This window comes from Dama dama, chromosome 33 (assembly GCF_033118175.1).
Source record: "Dama dama isolate Ldn47 chromosome 33, ASM3311817v1, whole genome shotgun sequence".
Classification (NCBI taxonomy): domain Eukaryota; kingdom Metazoa; phylum Chordata; class Mammalia; order Artiodactyla; family Cervidae; genus Dama; species Dama dama.
Window position 1 is genome coordinate 24,883,456 of NC_083713.1, and position 18,929 is coordinate 24,902,384.

The 18,929-nt window shown below is 33.6% G+C and overlaps 1 protein-coding gene across 4 annotated transcripts in view; it reads left to right on the plus strand.

Annotated features, from left to right (window-relative positions):
* ATF2 (activating transcription factor 2) overlaps positions 1-18,929 on the plus strand; it is a 77,634-nt gene that overhangs the window by 27,256 nt on the left and 31,449 nt on the right. For 3 of the 4 annotated variants that reach the window (XM_061135457.1, XM_061135458.1, XM_061135455.1), the window contains exons 5-9: positions 10,190-10,286; positions 13,039-13,157; positions 13,286-13,414; positions 17,133-17,311; positions 18,802-18,916. In XM_061135457.1, coding sequence (XP_060991440.1) covers positions 10,190-10,286; positions 13,039-13,157; positions 13,286-13,414; positions 17,133-17,311; positions 18,802-18,916 — 639 coding nt within the window. The remainder of the gene's footprint in view (positions 1-10,189; positions 10,287-13,038; positions 13,158-13,285; positions 13,415-17,132; positions 17,312-18,801; positions 18,917-18,929) is intronic. The other variant, XM_061135456.1, reaches the window with a different exon arrangement.

Sequence of the window (18,929 nt, forward strand, 5' to 3'; positions counted from 1 at the left end):
CAGCCTTTGTATGAACACATTCTTTCTTTTCTCTTGGGTGACTACCTAGAAGGATAGTGATGGGATCATATGTTACATATACTAGGAAACTGTCAAACTGCTTCTAAAAGGGAGGTACCACTTAATGTTTCCACCAGTGGTCTGTGAGCAGTCCTGTTGTATAATATCTTTGCCAATATTTGGTGTGGTTCTTTTAATTTTAGCCATTTTCATTGGGTGTATACTGATAAATTGTGTGTTAATTTGCATTTCATTGATGAAAAGATGAGCACTTTTTCATTTGTTTATTGGCCATTTTTATACCTTATTTTTTGTGAAATATCTTCAAATCTTCTGCTTGTTTTTTAAAATTGGGTTGTCTTTTAATTATTGAGTTGTATGAGTTCTTTAAATATTCTGGATACCAGTCCATCTTCAGTTTCTTCTTCATGTCTCTGGTTTCCAACTTGACTTTCATAATATGAAAATAATCTGTCTATCAAAAGATGGATGTTTCTTTTAATGAAGTCTGATGTGTTAATTTTTTCTCTTTGGTTGTTGCTTTCTGTAACTTACCTAAGAAACTGTTGTTTAGCTTTAAGACACAAAAATACTCTCCTTCATCTTCCTCTGAAAGTTTGGCTTTTCATTTAGGTCTCTTGCCTTTTGAATTAATATTTGTGCATAAGTCTGAGTTAGGAGTTGAAGCTCACTTCTTTTTTCCATGTGGCTTTTCAGAGATTCTAGTGTCATTTGTTGAAAAGATTTTTCCTTTCTCCATTAAATTGCTTCATCCCTTTTCTTGAAAACCAGATGATTTGTGTAAGCATGGATCTATTTCTGAACTTCTGTTTTTTCATCAGTCTGTCAACGTTTATGCCAGTACCGTATGTCTTGATTACTCTAGCTACATAGTGAGCCTTCCAGTCACTTAGGCTAAGTTCTCAGATTTAGTTCTTCTTTTTCAGGATTGTTTTGGATAGTCTTTTAATTTTAGTCCTTCTGGTGAGGGTGTAGTGGTATCTAAAGATTTTAGTTTACATGATGTCCAGTGATGTTGAGCAGGATAAAAGTAGGGCTTCCCAGGTAGCTCAGACGGTAAAGAATCTGCCTGCAATGCAGGAGACCCAGGTTCAATCCCTGGGTTAGGAAGATCCCCTGAAGAAGGGAATAGCTACCCTCTCCAGTATTCTTGCCTGGAGAATTCTATGGACAGAGGAGCCTGGTCTTGGGGTCACAAAGAATCAGACAGGACTGAGTGACTAACACTTTCACAGGATAAAGGTAGAAATTACCAGAGTTGGTCATATTTTAAATGGGTTGGTCAGTGAATGCCTCTGTAATAAGGTGACACTTGAATAAAGATGTGGAAGCAAACCCTATGCATACCTTGGGGAAGAGTTTTTCAGAGTGAAAGAACAACAAGTTTAAGGCCAAGAGGGAAGAAATGGATTTGGTGTGTTTAAGAACAGAAAGATGACTGCTGGAACGTATAGTGATTAACTAGGATAAGGGTAGGAGATGAGGTCAGAAAGGTAGGGGAATAAAAAGAGCCCATAACCTGTAGAGCTTTTTTGTTGACTGTGGTCTAAGGTGTTTGGGTTTTATTCACAGAGGAGTGAAAAGCTGTTGCTGAGCTAATAGTGGAAGCTGGGAAAGTAGAGACTGGCAGCAGTCAGGTGAGAGATAACGGTGGCTTTGACTAGGTGGTAGTAATGGACATATAAAGAAGTAGACTGATTTGACATATATTTTGGAGATAAATTTTGTATACATTTTTCTATAAATTGAGGAAAGCAATTTCCAAAATCCTTTTACACTAAAATTTTGGATATGATTTACTCATAATGATAAATGACATTTTCTCCTTGGATTTGGGACTAAGTTAAGTAGAAAGGTGGTCCATTTTGCTGGAATGGACTGTACAGAGAGCATAATTCTGTAACCCCTGGATTATAGCTAATACAGTATGTTTCTCAAGCCAGCCTTTGGACCATGACCAATTTTGCTGTGTTGTTCTAGGAATCATTCTTGAAAACTCAGTCTCAGACAAGTCCCTGATTCTTTGTCTTATTCTTTTCTGCTTAAAATAGTTGGAATTGTCATCTTATGATTGACTCTTTAGTAATACATATGCCATTTTTAATAAAAAGCATTGCATTTAAATTTACTTCAGAAATGAGGTTAAATGAAGGTTAGCTCTCATTTGGCATTTAACCAAATGAAGATTAAATGCCAACAAAAGATCAGAGAGGATGAGAACCCAAGATTGAATTAGTAACATCTAACTTTCCTGGTTTTTGGTACCTCAACCCCAAAACTGGAAGATAGAACCAGTGAGAGAATGAATTCAGTAAAATTAGGGGAATTAAGGTAAATGGAAATGAGATAGTTTTCAGGTCGAGAAAATATTTTAAAATTGCTGAGGAAAATTATACAATCTGTTCAAACACATCCATATTGTTTATAGACACTATTAATGCTTCCTTAGCTGATGAAATGAGGCAAATGGAACATTATACAACACATACCAGGGGTAAAGCCAGAGTTTATTCACCTCAATACCAGATCCAGGAAGTCTGGGAACTTTTTGATATTCATTATTTGAGTTCTCATGGCAGGCTGCCTTGAACATGCCCAGTCTGTGGCACAAATAGCCGAGAGACTGAGGTAGACTACCCCTCAGCCCACACGGAATAGGGAGGAGAGCCTTTGTAGAGTCCTCTGCAGGTAGCTAGGGTGTTCCAGCACTTTATCAGGCCTAGAAGTCACCCACTATCCTTCCTCAATATGTATATCAGCAACATTTCCATCTAATGATGCTGTCTATAAATCAATCTGTTATTATTTTGGCATTTTCTACCATCAGAATGTTTATATTTTTGGCAAAGCAGCAGCCATTTTACTTCAATCATGTTGAAAATACTCCTTCTGCACTCTCCTTCATTGCTGGTAAAAGTGCAAGTTGGCAAACGCATTTACTCTTTGACCCAGCAATCCCACTTTTGGGATTCTGTCCCACAAATGTTATATCAACACTATGAAAAGACATATGCCAAGGTTATTAAATATGTGTTCAATATATTTTGTTACCTGGGAATCTCTGGACAGCAGTTTTCCATGGGAATAGAAGCTGAAAACTACAGAGCTCCTTGAAGCTTTAGTTTGGAAGTGACAGGGCATCAGTTCTGTAGCATTCTGTTGATCACGCAAGTCACCAGACCAGCTCAGACTCAAGGGGTGGAGAAATAGGTACCGTCCTCTGGCTGGAGAACCAACATTAACCACATGGCAAAGGAAGGAGGGTGTATATCATACCAAAAGGAATTTATGGCCATGTTTTACAGTGTGCCACAGATGGATACTGCAATATTTCTAGGTAAAATAATTCTTGGAATTGGTCTCAAAAAGAAAATTGCATTGGGTGAATTGTGAGTAGAGATGAAATAAGATGGATCATAGGTTGATAATTGCTAAAGCTGAGTGAAGTGTACCAAGGAGGTTTATTACACTATTTTTTAAAAATTTTCTTAAATTCAACAGAAGAAAAAGCAACCTATTGCTGAATATAAGAACATGTGTGTATCAGAGATTGCTTAAAAGATTTAATATTTTTTAAAAATATGAAAAATATTAAGTTAGAATAGTTTTTCAGACTCCCTATTATGAAAGGAGATAACACTCATTTTTCTTACGTCTCCTTTCCTCCTCCCTTAATGTCTGGTAATAATTATTTTTCCATTGGTAGAGTTAGGAATACATTTTGTCTGATAATCCATAATCCCTGTATTTCTTCGGTTTTACTTCTGTATTTTAGTAGTATAGAGAGGAAGGATGAGAACTAAGCTTTAAGGCACTCCAGTGTTTAGCAGTCAGAAAGAGGGGAAGGACATAGAGGAGGCAGAGAAGCAGCAGATAATGAAGAAAATTGTGTTCTAGAAGTCAAGTGGGAAGAGTATTTCAAAATGTGGAGAAACAATGTAGTCATATAGTTGCTAGGATAATTCGGTATTTACTATTGAATTTAGAAATATGGGGATTGTTAAGACACCCTGATAAGAGTAGCTTCAGTGAAAGAGCAGTGACGACAGTGAGATTGGAATTAGCCTGAAGAGTAAATGTGGAGAATCAGAAGTGGAGACATTATGAGATACCTTTTATTTGTAATTTAATTTAAAGGGAACAGTGAAATACTGCTGGAGGAGGATTAAAGATGGAGCTTTTTTGCTTGTTTTGAATTTTAAGGTGCAACTATCACAGCATAACTTTACACTGCAGAGAGAGGAACTGTTGCAGATATGGGGTCCTTAAGAGAGGATGGGATCCAGTGTTCAAGTGGAAGGACTGGCCTTAGATAGGACCATGGACCATTTATCCATAGTAACTGAGAATGAAAAGTCGGGAAGAGGTGTGGAAGGTTTGAAAAGAGAAAAGGAACCGTATCAAAACTTAGACATACAAACATGTTTCTTCGATATGGTCACCATAAAAATTTCTGTATATTCCAGTGCACAAAAGAAATTATCTTTAGAGGCTATGGCATATTGTTATTAAGAGATTTGTATTACTTAGGATGCAGGCTGAGACAAAGAATCAACCTTTAACAACAGACTGATTGGCTTGTTTTTTAATATAATAACCAGGAAGTAGGAGTCCCAGGTTGGCTGGTTCTATAATCCTCATCATGCTACTTCCATTTTTGGGTCCAAATGGCTGTGCAGCTCCTGCCATGAAGTCCACATTCCAGCAGTGAGGGAGGGAGAAGGGGGAGCAGAGAGAAGCATGTCCACACCCGTCATTTTAGGGGCTTTAACTGGAAGTAATGCAGATGATTTTCACTCATTATTTTGATCCCAAAAGAGTATGGCCACCTAACTGCAGAGAACGCTAGAAAATGTGGGCTTTGTTCGGGGCAGCCAAGTGCTCACCTAAAATTTGGAAATTCTTAATTTGAAGGAAAAAGAGTAACAGATATTAAGGGATAGCTGGCAGTCCTTGACATAATTTTCAGAGATTATTTTGAATTTGGGAACATAACAAAAAGTCATTTGGAGCCAGAGTCTGGTTAAGCTGGGCAATACTAAAGCTACCAGTCTTGAGTTTAGTTAACAGTAATATATCAGTGTTGGTTTCTTAGTTTTTATAAATGTGCCACAATAATAGGAGAACATTAGGGGAAACAAACTGAATAAGGAGTGTATAGGAATTCTGTGTACAGTTTTTGCAACTTTTCTGTAAATTTAAAAGTTTTCCAAAATAAAAAGTTTATTCAAAACAGTAACGAAAAAGGTCTACCTGAGAAACTCAGAAGTTGCTTGTGAACCATAGAACAGAGCTTACAAACATTTATCAAGTGTGTATCATACCGTGTCTAAATTTGTGCTCCAACTTGTTTCAAAAAAGATTGGAGGAATTAAAGTTTCTTATAATAGTTGTTGTAGTAATAAAAGCAATTATAATGATACTAACATTTTTAAACTTAGTCACTGTGCTAGGAAGCTTATATGGGTTATGTTATTTAATCCTGCACCAGCCCTATGAAATTGGTGCTACTGGCCTCATTTTACATATGCACAATCAAATACATTATTGAATTCCTCTCAGTCACAGAACCTGTGAACACTGGAGATAAGTGTGAACCCAAGCCTACTCTTGTGTTATGTTTATAGCAAAATATCCCAAAACAAAACGTTTAGCCTTCAAGGTATATTTCAATAGGGGTCTTTGTATATGTATCTTTTTCAGTGAACATTAAAAGTTTTTCTCTTTTCTTAATTACAAAAGTATCACTGAGAATGCTGACAAAGTAAAATCTAGAGAGGATGTCTGTTAAACATTTGGTTCATTTCCTAAGTCCTTCCCCCCTTTTATTTTTCAAACAAAATTGGGATCATACCTCATGTATTAATTTGTATTCTATTTGTATGCAAATGACATTATATAGTATTATACTATGCATTATACAGTACAGCATTATACTATTTTACATAGTATATTATACATTATATAGTATGACATTTTCTGTGCTAATTGAAAACATGAGTTTGAGTTCCTGTGTAGTGTTCTGTTGCCAGAATATGTCCCAAAATCTATTTGCCTATTCCTCTTTTATGGCCTAAAACTTAATTATTATGGCCTAAAAAAAATCACAACATTATGATGAATATTCTGTATAACCCCTTATGTACATCTCCCTAATTCCTCAAAATAGATTTTTAGAAACCAAATTAACATATCAAAATGTATACACATTTTTAAGGTTCCTCATACATTTTTTCATATTGTTTTAAAAGCTAAAACAATTTTTAGTTTCACTAATAACTTTTAAGTGTTGTTCTCATCATGAACACTTCATTCCTAGGTATTAATAACTTTTTTGGCATATATTTGTTCTCTGAGATACTTAAATAGTCTAATCTATTTTATAGTAATGCCTTATAACTGTTACTGGCCAAATGACAACTGGGCCAAGGTCAGCATCATCCATTTGTTAAATCTTGCTCGGAACAGGAATAGTTATGGTCTCTCTCTAGATTCAAATAGTAATTTCCTAGGAAGCCAAAAATTCTATTAAGCATTGATTTTAGAAGCCCCAATCTGATGGTGGTAGTACAAATTATTTTTTGTCACTAGTTAACAACATTATTCCAAATTTGAATTTTTGCTTTAAAACACTTAATGGACTTAAATTTTCAAATAGATTTTTAAAATTTTAAGTATATTTTGTTGATAATGTTATTTCAGAGAGACCTATAGATATCAGTGCAAAATTTTTAACTGTTGGCTCTTTCTATTAAATTTTTTTGGTCTCAGACACTTAGGTATTTCATAGAAAGACTTCTGATAATTTCATTTATTTTAACATGATGTTGCATTGAATTTGGTAAAAGAGACAAAGTTGAGATAATTTAGTGAAAGACTCTTTTAACATTGAAATTCTTAAATTTTATTGATAATAGCTTTTCTTTTGGTGATGCTCTCATTGAAAATGTTTTCTTTGGTGAAATGTTAATACATTATACATTTTTTAAAAGGAGATAAAGATTTCATTTTATTTAATCTGAAGTTTCAATGAAAGTGTGGGAGAGTGTATGTGTATGTGTGTGTGTTTGATCAGTAACTCCCTGGTGTTGAATTAGAGTACTTAAATTCGTGAAAGAAGTAGTAAAATGGGCTATTGGCCTAATGACCTTATTAACTTAATACCTATTTAATGTTTTAAATTAGCAATAATCATCTATATCATGGATATGAATGCATGTATTAAATGCAGAAAATGACTGATTTCTTAAGAAGTTAATTCTGATAAGAGTGTTCACATTTTGGAAACACAAATTTCTCCAATACCTGAGCTTAAATTAATTTTTTATGGAAGCAACTATTTCACCCCCTCCTATTTGTCAGTTTACTTTCCTTTTTAACCTTGTAAGAGAGACTGTTGGCCTCTTCTAACTTTCTTGACTGCCTTTCCCATTGTTTATTCAGCTGTATATTCAAAGTCTTTCTTATTTAACAGAACACTGCACATGTATAACATTTTCATTGGAGTTGTGCTCTCAATTGCCTGGAAGAAAGAAATTGTATGAATTCAATATATTATTACTAGCAGTATCATTATTTTTCTACAAAACTTACTTTTAGAATAAACCTTTTAATTTGTCTGGAAAAGCAGTTCACATAGATTCTTGCAAAAATATTAGCTTGTAGTAGCTGCTTTGTAAGTATTTGTTGAAAAGATAATGCATTTTACATATATATATCTTTTCCTGGTGACTGCCTTTTGACACTGTTTTAAGTTTCTCATTAAGAGGTAAATAAGTTTCCTCAGATGATAGGCAAGGTTATAGATATAGATGATACCTGTATCATGGTATAGATCCATGATACTTGATACTCGTTTGTATCAAGTATCAATTTCAATGTATTTTACCCATGTATAGAAATATATGATTAACAATTCCTTTATAAATAGCATTTAGATAAACTTGATATGTATGTTCTCTTTGAAACTTTGTGAATTCATATTCCTAGCATTTCTCCTTTTACTATTCATATGATCTTAAATGTATTTTAGGGTCCTTTTACCTGCCACTTTTCACTTAGAATCAATCTTCTTGGTATTTTCACATATTTTGTAGAAAACATAATGTTATTTATTGTATATGTAGTTGCTGTTTGATTTGAATATTTGTGTTCAAACCAATAACTAAGCAGAGGATACCATGGGGATAAAATTCCTAGGAGACAACTTTCTAAGCTCTTCTGTTAATTATGCTGACTTTGCTGTTTTAAAATCTAAGACCTCTACTAAAATGCATTTACTTGCAAATGTTTAATGATTGCCTTCAGTGGAGAAGCCACATTGTTAGGTTCTTTAGAACATAAAGTGAATCTTGCTTTAAGATACTTGTAAGACATTCAAAACTGTAATGCAAAGTAAAAAGCAATGAAGTAGTGCTGGTAAATGCTATTGCTATGTTCACTCTCCAAAAGCTTTGTTATTGGAAACTCTATCAAAGGATGACTATTTCTTATTTTTCCAAATTTGGAAAGGATTCTTATACATAATGACAAAGCAGTAGGAAAATAGCACTTGCGTAGGGCAGAGCTAGATTATGATTCCTCAATGATTGTTTCAATTATAAATAAGTAAATCAAGGGATAGAGTTACTGTTTGCATCTGGATACTCATCTTCAATGGAAATATAAGCAGGTTCCAAAGAGGGGACATATTAATAATTTTCCACTGGTGTACAGTAACTTAAAGACTTAGTAGAAAGCATACTTACATGAGAAAACAATATAACCAAATGAAATTAAGGCTTAATTCACCTTTAGGAACAGTCTGTGGCTTGGTGGTTTTTGTCTCTTTTAGATTGGGCTTGAAGATTCAGTTCTTTACTTGTAAGGAGTTCATTCTTTCAGTTAGCATTTATTGACTACTTACTATATGTTAAACTGAGGGAAACTGAAATAGTAGGAGCTCAGTCTACTTGAAAGGAAATATGAAAGCATCAATATAATATCACTAGGTGCTGTAAACATGTACTGTGCAGAGCAAAATCAGATATAAATGAGAGGGATTAACTTTTTAAGTGGGCTTATGGGCTGGGCTAAGGATGATACAGGTCATACTTTTAATATTTAGAAAAGAAAGCATAGTAGATAGAAATGTTTCTTTCTTTTACATTGTTTTAAGGTTAACCCTAAAGCTGCTATCATTAGTTGCATGAAAGGATATACATACTGAGTTGAATAGAGAATGGTAAGACCACAGGATAAGGAATCCATTTTTGGTGTTTCTGAGAAACCATGTTCATTATTTTAACATCCCATTTTTAAGGATATAGCCTAGAGAGTATAGATCTCTTAATTTGACATTTTATTATTATTTCTCTGAAATAAAAAGAAAGTGCTCTATATTCAGTTGTAAATGTTGCTAAAGATAAGGAGCATCTTCATAAAGATTGATATCCAGACATAGAAGATATTTAAACAATGTATTATATTGTAATCATAAATGTCACCTTTAGCATATAGGACCTATCAAAGTTAACTGTAGCTTTAGAAATAATTTTGCTTCATTTTTTTATATAAGAATATGATGAAAAAAATATAAAACCACTTTATTCTAAGTTAAAATTTTTATTTTAAAATGAATTGCTTTATTGTATTGACTGCTGTTTCTTTGCTGGATTATAATCAAGGCATTCTTTTTTTATGTGATAACATAAAACACCTGATTTACTTCTTAATTTGTCCAGGAGTAATATTTTTATAAGAAAATTCTCATTTTAAAAGTGGTAAGTAACCTGAAATCTAAGTAAAATAACAGTACTTTCTTCAAAAGTCATTATACCATGAAGTATATATTTCTACTATGATATGGCAAAAATTAACGGTCTATTTTTAGTGTCCAAATGAAATTTATGTAAAGTTTCTTTGCCTCAGGTTTTGTTTTTAAATGCTCTCAAATGAGTTATGTGACCTAGTATTATCAGTATTGCTCATTCTTGGGTAATGAGTTTCTCTATGATTGAGACCTGGTATATTTATCTATACTAACAGTAGATTCTTTATAGTTAACAAACTGCTATGTCTTTGTTAATGGTGGTTTTACATGTTGTTGTGGAAATGAAAATTTCCTTATCATTTAACTTATTTGATCAAATTGAAAATCTTAACTATATTTTAAAACTTTTTGCCACAGCGTTTTACCAACGAGGATCATTTGGCTGTCCATAAACATAAACATGAGATGACACTGAAATTTGGTCCAGCACGTAATGACAGTGTCATTGTGGCTGGTTAGTATATGCTTTTATTAATAGCTTATATACATATTTCACCTGGAATGTGCACAATTTTTGTGTATTCTCTGTAAATAATTTATTCTGGTGATATTCCAATGACTTCATTTACAATAAATGTTGGCAACATGTATTTTACCCATTACATTTTCATGTTTCCTCCTGACCTTTCATTTCACTTTTTTGTATAATTTTCAAATGTAGACTTCAATATCATTTTTTGTGGAAGTTAATTAGGATCTGGGAGCATTCAAACCATTTCCAGAATTTACATTTAACTGATAATTCAATTAACGTGATGTTTAGTCATTGTTTCTTTTAGCTGTTTACATCTGCTTTATAGTGCTACATGAAGCTAGAAAATGATCAGGCTCCTCCTGTTGGAGAAAGCAATTAGCAGACTTGTTCATTAGGATTTTGTTTATGTTTCTGTTTGGACTAAACATCTATGTTAGTAAAATACTCTCAATAAAGGGGGCTTAAATTCAATCAATGCTTTTTATTTTTGTATGTTGCTCCTATGAACATACTGTGTCACCTACGTGGATATGATTATCTTTCAGTATGTGAAAAGAGAAGCCCAGTACATGCATTGGTTTATTGTCCTTCCATGCTATATGTCAGCTACCTCTTTTTTTGGGTATTTATAGATGCATACATCTCTGTATATGTATACACACCAGAAGTATTGTGATAAAATAATTTTACATAAAATTTAATATACTTATATAAATTTCAGCCCTTTTGTCATAACCACAGTCATATATTACAAATATTCAAATTAATGTTTTAATTTTTTTCTCTTATAAAGCTTAGGTTATACTATTTGTAAGTCTAGAATTATACCTGAATATTATTAATACTTTTAAATTTTTACCCTGCTTGAAATCAAATTATCTCTCATAAGCATTGTATATGATAAAGAGGAAAAAAGATAATTCTTGTCATTCAGTATCAAGATTTTTGTCTTGAAAAAACTGGAAGTAACAGATAATTCACCAAAAAACAATTTGTTTAGGAAAAATGTAGGGGAACATTCAGCGCATCTTCATTTCTATAAGTAAAAGGAAGCAGGTAAGAGTGTGGTATGCATTTCTTTAAAATACCATGTATCAGATATTGAGAGAGAAAACCAAAATGCAAACAAAATAACTGCAGCCTGGAAGTTTCGCTCCCCTGGGCATGAAGGTCTTTCCTTCTCTGGAACTTCTTGCCTTAGAGCCACATCTCTCTCTGTAACATTTAACTCAAAAATACTTTGAGATTGGTTTCTAAAACTTACTTTACTATCTGTTTACATTTAATGCTCTAGAAAAGTAGAACACATTTAAACATAGCACTTGACTTTTTTTCTTTAAATGTACTTGAAATCAGTAGTATAGTGTAACTGTGTAAATACAGTGCATGTTGGTGTGATATATATTTGATGATAAATAGCCAAAAACCATATGCATGTTTAAACAATTGTGCCTGTGTTGACTTTTTTCTTTCCAAGCCTGATCATGACAGTAATTGCTGATAAAAAGTGATTTTTGCATATGAATTTTATTTTTAAGACTCCTCTCCCTTTAATACAAAATAGGAACCTTCTCTTGGGCATAGACAAATCCTTTGGGCATGAACAGAAGAGTCTAATTTAGATTCAGTTTACCATTGCAGTCATGATGGCTGGACCTAGGTTGATACAAGAATGCTGGGCCCTTATTATAATAGTATTTTGTATGTCTTCTGGGGAGTACAGGTTATGTACATTGCAGACTATTAGGTAAAATGATGACAAAAAGTCCTTCAGTAATTTTGATAATACTCCTACTGTCTGAGGTAGGCCTATATTATATCTGACGTGTATGACAAATAGATCATTTTAGTGTTAAATATTTATAGGTAGTAAACACATTAATACTCTGTGTATATGTTGGGTTGAGGGTGATGATAAAATAGCAAGTAATTCCCACTCTAGGGACCCAGTAGTTAACAAATACATATTTTAATTTCACAGAAGGTTTTTCGAGTATTATATCTTAAACCAGGAGTCATCCTTACACTTTTATTTAGTTTAGGCTAGATCCTTGATGTAACTTGTAAAGTTGATGCCCTAAAGTATATAAAATATGAATAGAATTGAATGTGCTATTAATCCTAATCAATGTGAGCAAATAGCCTTGAAAATAATAAAACTAAACAGGCAAAATTCATACTTTGCTGTTTTTCATTCAGTGTAGATCTTAACTAGCATTTGTTTTGTAATTAACGTGCTCACGTGTACATCGAGTTCGTGTTTTAGTGCAGCACTGTTTTATCTTAAATTTGCTTTCATAATTGTGAACACTAGTGGAAGGGCCAAGTTAAAGCAAATATACATGCTCTTGTCCTAGTTTTCCCCAAATTGCATGTATTTTAAGCATTTGTAAGTTTTAATAGTGTAAATTTTTTTAAAATTTGTGTTAGGTAATGATACTAGTTTATCTCTGAATAGAGGATGCTTATGTCACTCTACTCAGAACATGTGGAATAAGGAACAAACAGGAAATCTTTTCATACTTTTATTTTTCATAAAGTTGGAGGAAATACCTTAAACTGCAACAAGAACTTAACCAAATTTTGTTCGCTTTAAAGGAAGAGGTCTTTCCAAAGAGAATTAACAGCTGACTGAACCAGTCCTGCTAATTCATTAATTTACTAGCTAAAATACTTTAGAGTCCTGTATGATACTTAAATATGTGTAATTATGTATTGACATTTATTTCAGATCAGACCCCAACACCAACAAGATTCTTGAAAAACTGTGAAGAAGTGGGTTTGTTTAATGAGTTGGCAAGTCCATTTGAGAATGAGTTCAAGAAAGCCTCGGAAGATGACATTAAGAAAGTATGTTATTAACCATCAAATTAAAAGAGTGCTTCTGACAGAACAGTTTTCACTTGTTGCTTTCTTATTTTAGATATACTGACTGGCTGTTTTTAAACTCCTAACACTTTCTTTAATTTGTGTTTTAGATGCCTCTAGATTTATCTCCTCTTGCAACACCCATCATAAGAAGCAAAATTGAGGAGCCCTCTGTTGTAGAAACAACTCACCAGGATAGTCCTTTACCTCACCCAGAGTCTACTACCAGTGATGAGAAGGTTAGAAGTTTGTATTTACAGAAGAAACTCAAACGAAGTGGGAAAAAAAATCAGCATTCTCAGTAAAGTCTAATATTTGGCCTACATAAAATTTTAATGTAATATGCATTAATCAGCATCAGATTGTACTTGTCTTATATGTGAAAGCCTGTGAATACTCAGAAATTTTAGGGAAAGAAGATTATTTATAGATAATTTTTTATGACAAACAGAAAAATTATTGGAGAGAATAGTAGTCATTTAAGATAAACCTGTTATTTTTTTGGAGGATACATAAATTTATAAATTTAATTTCTCTGGGTTTTCCTTTTTTTTTTTTTTTTTGCTACTTTTATACATTGACAGCTTAATTAAGAATCTTTGCAACTAAAAATTATTTGAACAAAGGTTATTTAGACTTTTAAAGGGTTAAAGGAATAGCTACTTACTTCAGCAGTGATCTTTGGTAATAGCAACTAATACGATGACGATGACACTGTCTTTCTTACTTGGTATAGTCTTTTTGTAGTAATTTAGTGCCTCATTCCTAGATCTGAATATTTTGGTACCTGGGGCCGACTGGGGTATGTTATGTGTTGAGTTACCATTATTACAGGTATTTCTCAATTAATGTTCATTTACTAGCACATCTACTAAACACATTTATTTGGAGGCATGGGGCACAATAAAAGGCAATGACAGTGTTCTTTTGTAGGTTATGTTACTCTAAAATCATAGCCTAACTAACGGACTTTTGCCATGGCAGAGGAGCTAGAAGTGAGGCAGAAAAGGTAACTATTTATTGATACCTAAGAATACGTGCATTGATCATAGGTGTTTTGTATTTTTTTATTTACTTATTATAAAAGTGCATTCTCATTATTAAAAAGCTTTAAGAATCCAGAAAAATATAAGAAAGAAGAAAATACCTTTTACCCCATAACTGAGCAATAAGAATTACTAATATTTTGAAACATTTTCCCAGATATATGCTTACCTTTATACATAAAAATATACATATATATGTTGGGCTTCCATAGTGGCTCAGATAGTAAAGAATCTGCCTGCAGTGTGAGAAACCCGAATTCAATCCCTGGGTTGGGAAGATCACCTGGAGAAGGGAATGACTACCCAATCCAGGATTCTTGCCTGAAGAATTCCATGGACAGAGAGGAGCCTGGCAGGCTACAGTCCATGAGGTTGCAAAGAGCTGCCTAACACTTTGACACATATACAAGTGAATAGTTACATAGATGTATAAAGGGATACAAAGATAAATACCAAGAAGAATCATGGTTTACTTTTTTATATCATGTTTTATACATTCAGCATTAATGAATATTTTCCCATGCCATTAGAAAATTTTCCAAAATCATAATTTTTAATGGTTGCACTTTATCATAATGTGTTTACTGATCTTGAATGTAAATTTTGTTTCCACATTATCACAGTTATAAGAAATGCTGTTAAATCTTTGATATAAATATCTTTTACCTGGAGAATATTCCAGTCCCTTCACACTCAACAGTTTTTTCCTGCTGGTTGCTGTTTTAGCCCTCTTAGGGGTATTTCTTCTTCCTGCATTCTTCAGTCTAGCTCACACTGGGCAGGGCATAGTTATTCCAAGTTTCAAGAAGTAAATTCTGAGCCCCCTTCTCTTTCTCAATTTTTTCCTTCTTAAATGCTCTCATCCAGACCTGTAACTGTAAAAACCACCTACCTGGTTTTCAAATTTATATCAACCCAGATATTTCCCAGATTTCTATATTCATATGCAGCTCCGTCTTGACATTTCCTTTTATGTGTCGTCTTAAACATAGTATGTCTAAATTAGAGCCGCCCCTTTTTTTCCCCCCCAGTTTTCTCTGTCTCAATAAATTTTCTCTCCATCCACCTAGTTGCTCTGGCCAAAAATAAAGAATACTTAATTCCCTCTTTTCCTTCTCAATGAAACCAGTAGCACATGTTACCAAACCTACTTCCTAAATATATCCTTAATTTATCTCTTTCATCGTCACTGTCACCACTGTAGTCCAAATCATCTTTTACTTGGATTATTAACAGTTACCTTCTAATAATTGTTGATAGTTATTTGTTAATATATTGTTCAGTTAATATAACTTAACAATTACCAGGACTTTCTACTTCCATCTCCAACCTATTTTCCATTAGCTGTATATTTTTCTTAATTGGTGGCTTTGTTTTTCTTTTTAAATTATTTCTAATTGAAATGTAACAAACATGCAGGAAAATGTCCAAACACAAGCATATACAGAATACTTAAATTTGTGTAGATGTCTATCTGAATATATATGTATGTGAGTGAAAGTCAATCACCAGAATACTGGAGTGGGTAGCCATTCCCCTCTCCAGGGGATCTTCAAAACCCAGGAATCGAACCCAGATCTCCTGCATTGTGGGTGGATTCTTTACCAACTGAGCCACCAGGGAAGCTAGGCTGTATATTTTTAATATATTATGTCACTTCCCTGCTTAAAATCCTTCAGTGGTTTGCCTTTGCCTTTAAGGTAACTCATGCTTCTTCCATAAGCCATCATTGATTTAGACTTGTGTTCTTATCCAACCTCACCTCATGCCTTTTCTATGATAGTGTTCATCAGATATTCTAAGCTTTTTCCTGCCTCAAAGACATTGCTCTTGGTATTGCTTCCTTCTCCCTAGAATGCGCTCATCTTTACAGTACCAGTGCAAATGCCATTTTGCAAAGCAGCTCACTTTACCTCACTATGCTATCTGAAGTAGCCAACTCCCAACTTTCCCTCAGTTACTCTCATGATTTATTGATATTATGTTGTACTGTTAGTCTATAACTCACTGCTGTCCAAAATTTTCTTGTTTTACTTGTTTATTGTCTCTTTTCCTACTAGTCCTTTAGGGCATGTTGTAATTTCTCAAACTTGTCAAGTAAATGAAGTTCCAGTATTACTAGTTTATCTTTCTTGCTGTGTAGCTTAATAAGATTCTGAGAATAAATGGCAGTATAAAGGCAAATTCAAAGAACATGGTGGACCAATTTTTACACTAGTTACGGAGTTCTGGATAATCTGTTTTCTAATCTGTAAATTGGGGAAAAGACCATCTATAAGGTGCCATGTTTTCCTTTATTTTGGAAAGATATTACTCCAGTAGTTTAGTTTTACATTCAAGGTATTAATATTACTTCACCTTTTGATATTGAGAAATTAGTGGTAATGTAGAGATAGTTACCTGGAATTAGCAAACATTTGTATTACTTAAAAAAAACTTTTAACATTTCTATTATTGAATTTATATCAACTATAAAAGAGTCTCCTGGACCTATTTCTTCTTTATACAATATAATGAGGGAGTAGGACAAGGAAGTCCCATCTGGATTTTAAATTCTGTACTTCCATGAGAATGGAATTATAGTTTTATTTTTTACTAGAATTCTCGTGGAGTTATATAACCAAGTTGCCCAGCTTGAGTTATTTCTAGATTGATGGTAAAACAAGTTGTACTGAAAAAACCACTCAGATATTTTTTAAATTAAAATATTAACATTGCATTTGAAACAACTGCTTCTACAGTTTTCTCTTAATTAACTTTAAATAAATATTAATATATTTGGGGGTGTTACTAAGTGTGGGGTTTTTTTTGTGGGTTTTTTTTAAGAGATGTGTTATATTCTGTTCATTAAGGTACATGAATTGACTTGGATTTTTAAATTTCATTGTTTCTCCATCTCATTATTAAATAGGAAGTACCATTGGCACAAACTGCACAGCCCACATCAGCTATAGTTCGTCCAGCATCTTTACAAGTTCCCAATGTGCTGCTTACAAGTTCTGACTCAAGTGTCATTATTCAGCAGGCAGTACCTTCACCAACCTCAAGTACTGTAATCACCCAGGCACCGTCCTCCAACAGGCCAATTGTGTAAGTGATTTGGGCCAGTCATTGAATTTTATGAATTGTTAAGTTTTTCTTGTCATGATTTTCCTAAGACATTTAATTATTCTAATTGTGGCCTTAGTTTTGTGTGTGTGTTAATCATTTTTGCATGCTTTTATTTTTGGAAAAAATACTTGGGTAATTTTTTTTTTATTATAAATGTTTTCTAACAAATTAGAAAACATATACATACAGTGCTTAATTTTAAAGACAAATTAACACAGATTGTGATTTTAAGATGGTCTCTTATTTTCATGCTATTTTACACAAAACACATAAGATTATCTTTATCACTAGATAACATTTCTTTCAGGGCTTCCCTGCTGGATCAGACGGTAAAGAATCTGCCTGCATTGCGGGAGACCTGGCTTTGATACTGGGTCAGGAAGATGCCCTGGAGAAGGGAATGGCTACCCACTCCAGTATTCTTGCCTGGAGGAATCCCATGGACAGTGGAGCCTGGCAGGCTATTTTCCATGGTGTTGCAAAGAGTCAGACACAACTGAGCAACTAACACAAAACATTTCTTTCAGTTTTTACAGGGAGCTCTCAAGAGCTTTCTGATAAGAATTTTTCTCACTAATGTATTGCAGATTGTTCTCTAAATTCGTAGCTTTTCCCATTTTTTTCCTTTTATCCTACATGGCTTACATACATTGTACATTTCAATGCAATTAAAGCTAATTAAATTTTACAATGTGCTTTGCAGTGGTTCAGAAATTTTTGTTTAATTTCTTGAGTGGTGTATATATACCATGTATAATTTTTGGTGGGTATTTAGTTCACTTTATGAAAAATGGTATCAAAGTTTGCATCTGTCACATGGGCATTTTCCTTGGGCTGGACCTCTTGTTCTTTTTTTTTTTTTCTTATATACAGTGAACACTTAGAGCTTCCCAAGTGGCACTAGTGGTAAAGAACCCACCTGCCAGTGCAGGAGACATAAGAGATGCTGTGTTTCGATCCTTGGGTCAGGAAGATCCTCTGGAGAAGGAAATGGCAACCCACTCCGGGATTCTGGCCTGGAAAATTCCGTGGACAGAGGAGCCTGGCAAGCAGCTATAGTCCATGGGGTTACAAAGAGTCAGACACGACTGAGCATACCATACACATACACATTACATCCCTAGTAGTTATGTATCTTCTAACTATAAGTTTGTATCTTCTGACCACCTTTGTTACCATACAGAGCTGATCCTGCATTATTAATGATTATATTCCTCATACTGAGAATTTCATTCCTGTGACTCATTTTGCAACTGGAAGTTTGTACCTCTTAATTTCTCTCATCCCTCCATTCCCTTCCCTCTGGCAACCACCTGTCTGTTCTGTTTCTCTTCTGTTATGTTTATTTTTTAGATTTCTCTGTAAAATTTATTTTTAAATTATAATAGGAGTAAAAATACTTTTATATTTTTTAAACATCATTGATACAGATTTCTTTTTTCTAATTGCCCTTCTTTTGTTTTCCTTAGTCCAGTACCAGGCCCATTTCCTCTTCTGTTACATCTTCCTAATGGACAAACCATGCCTGTTGCTATTCCTGCATCAATCACAAGTTCTAATGTGCATGTTCCAGCTGCAGTCCCAGTAAGTTTTTAGA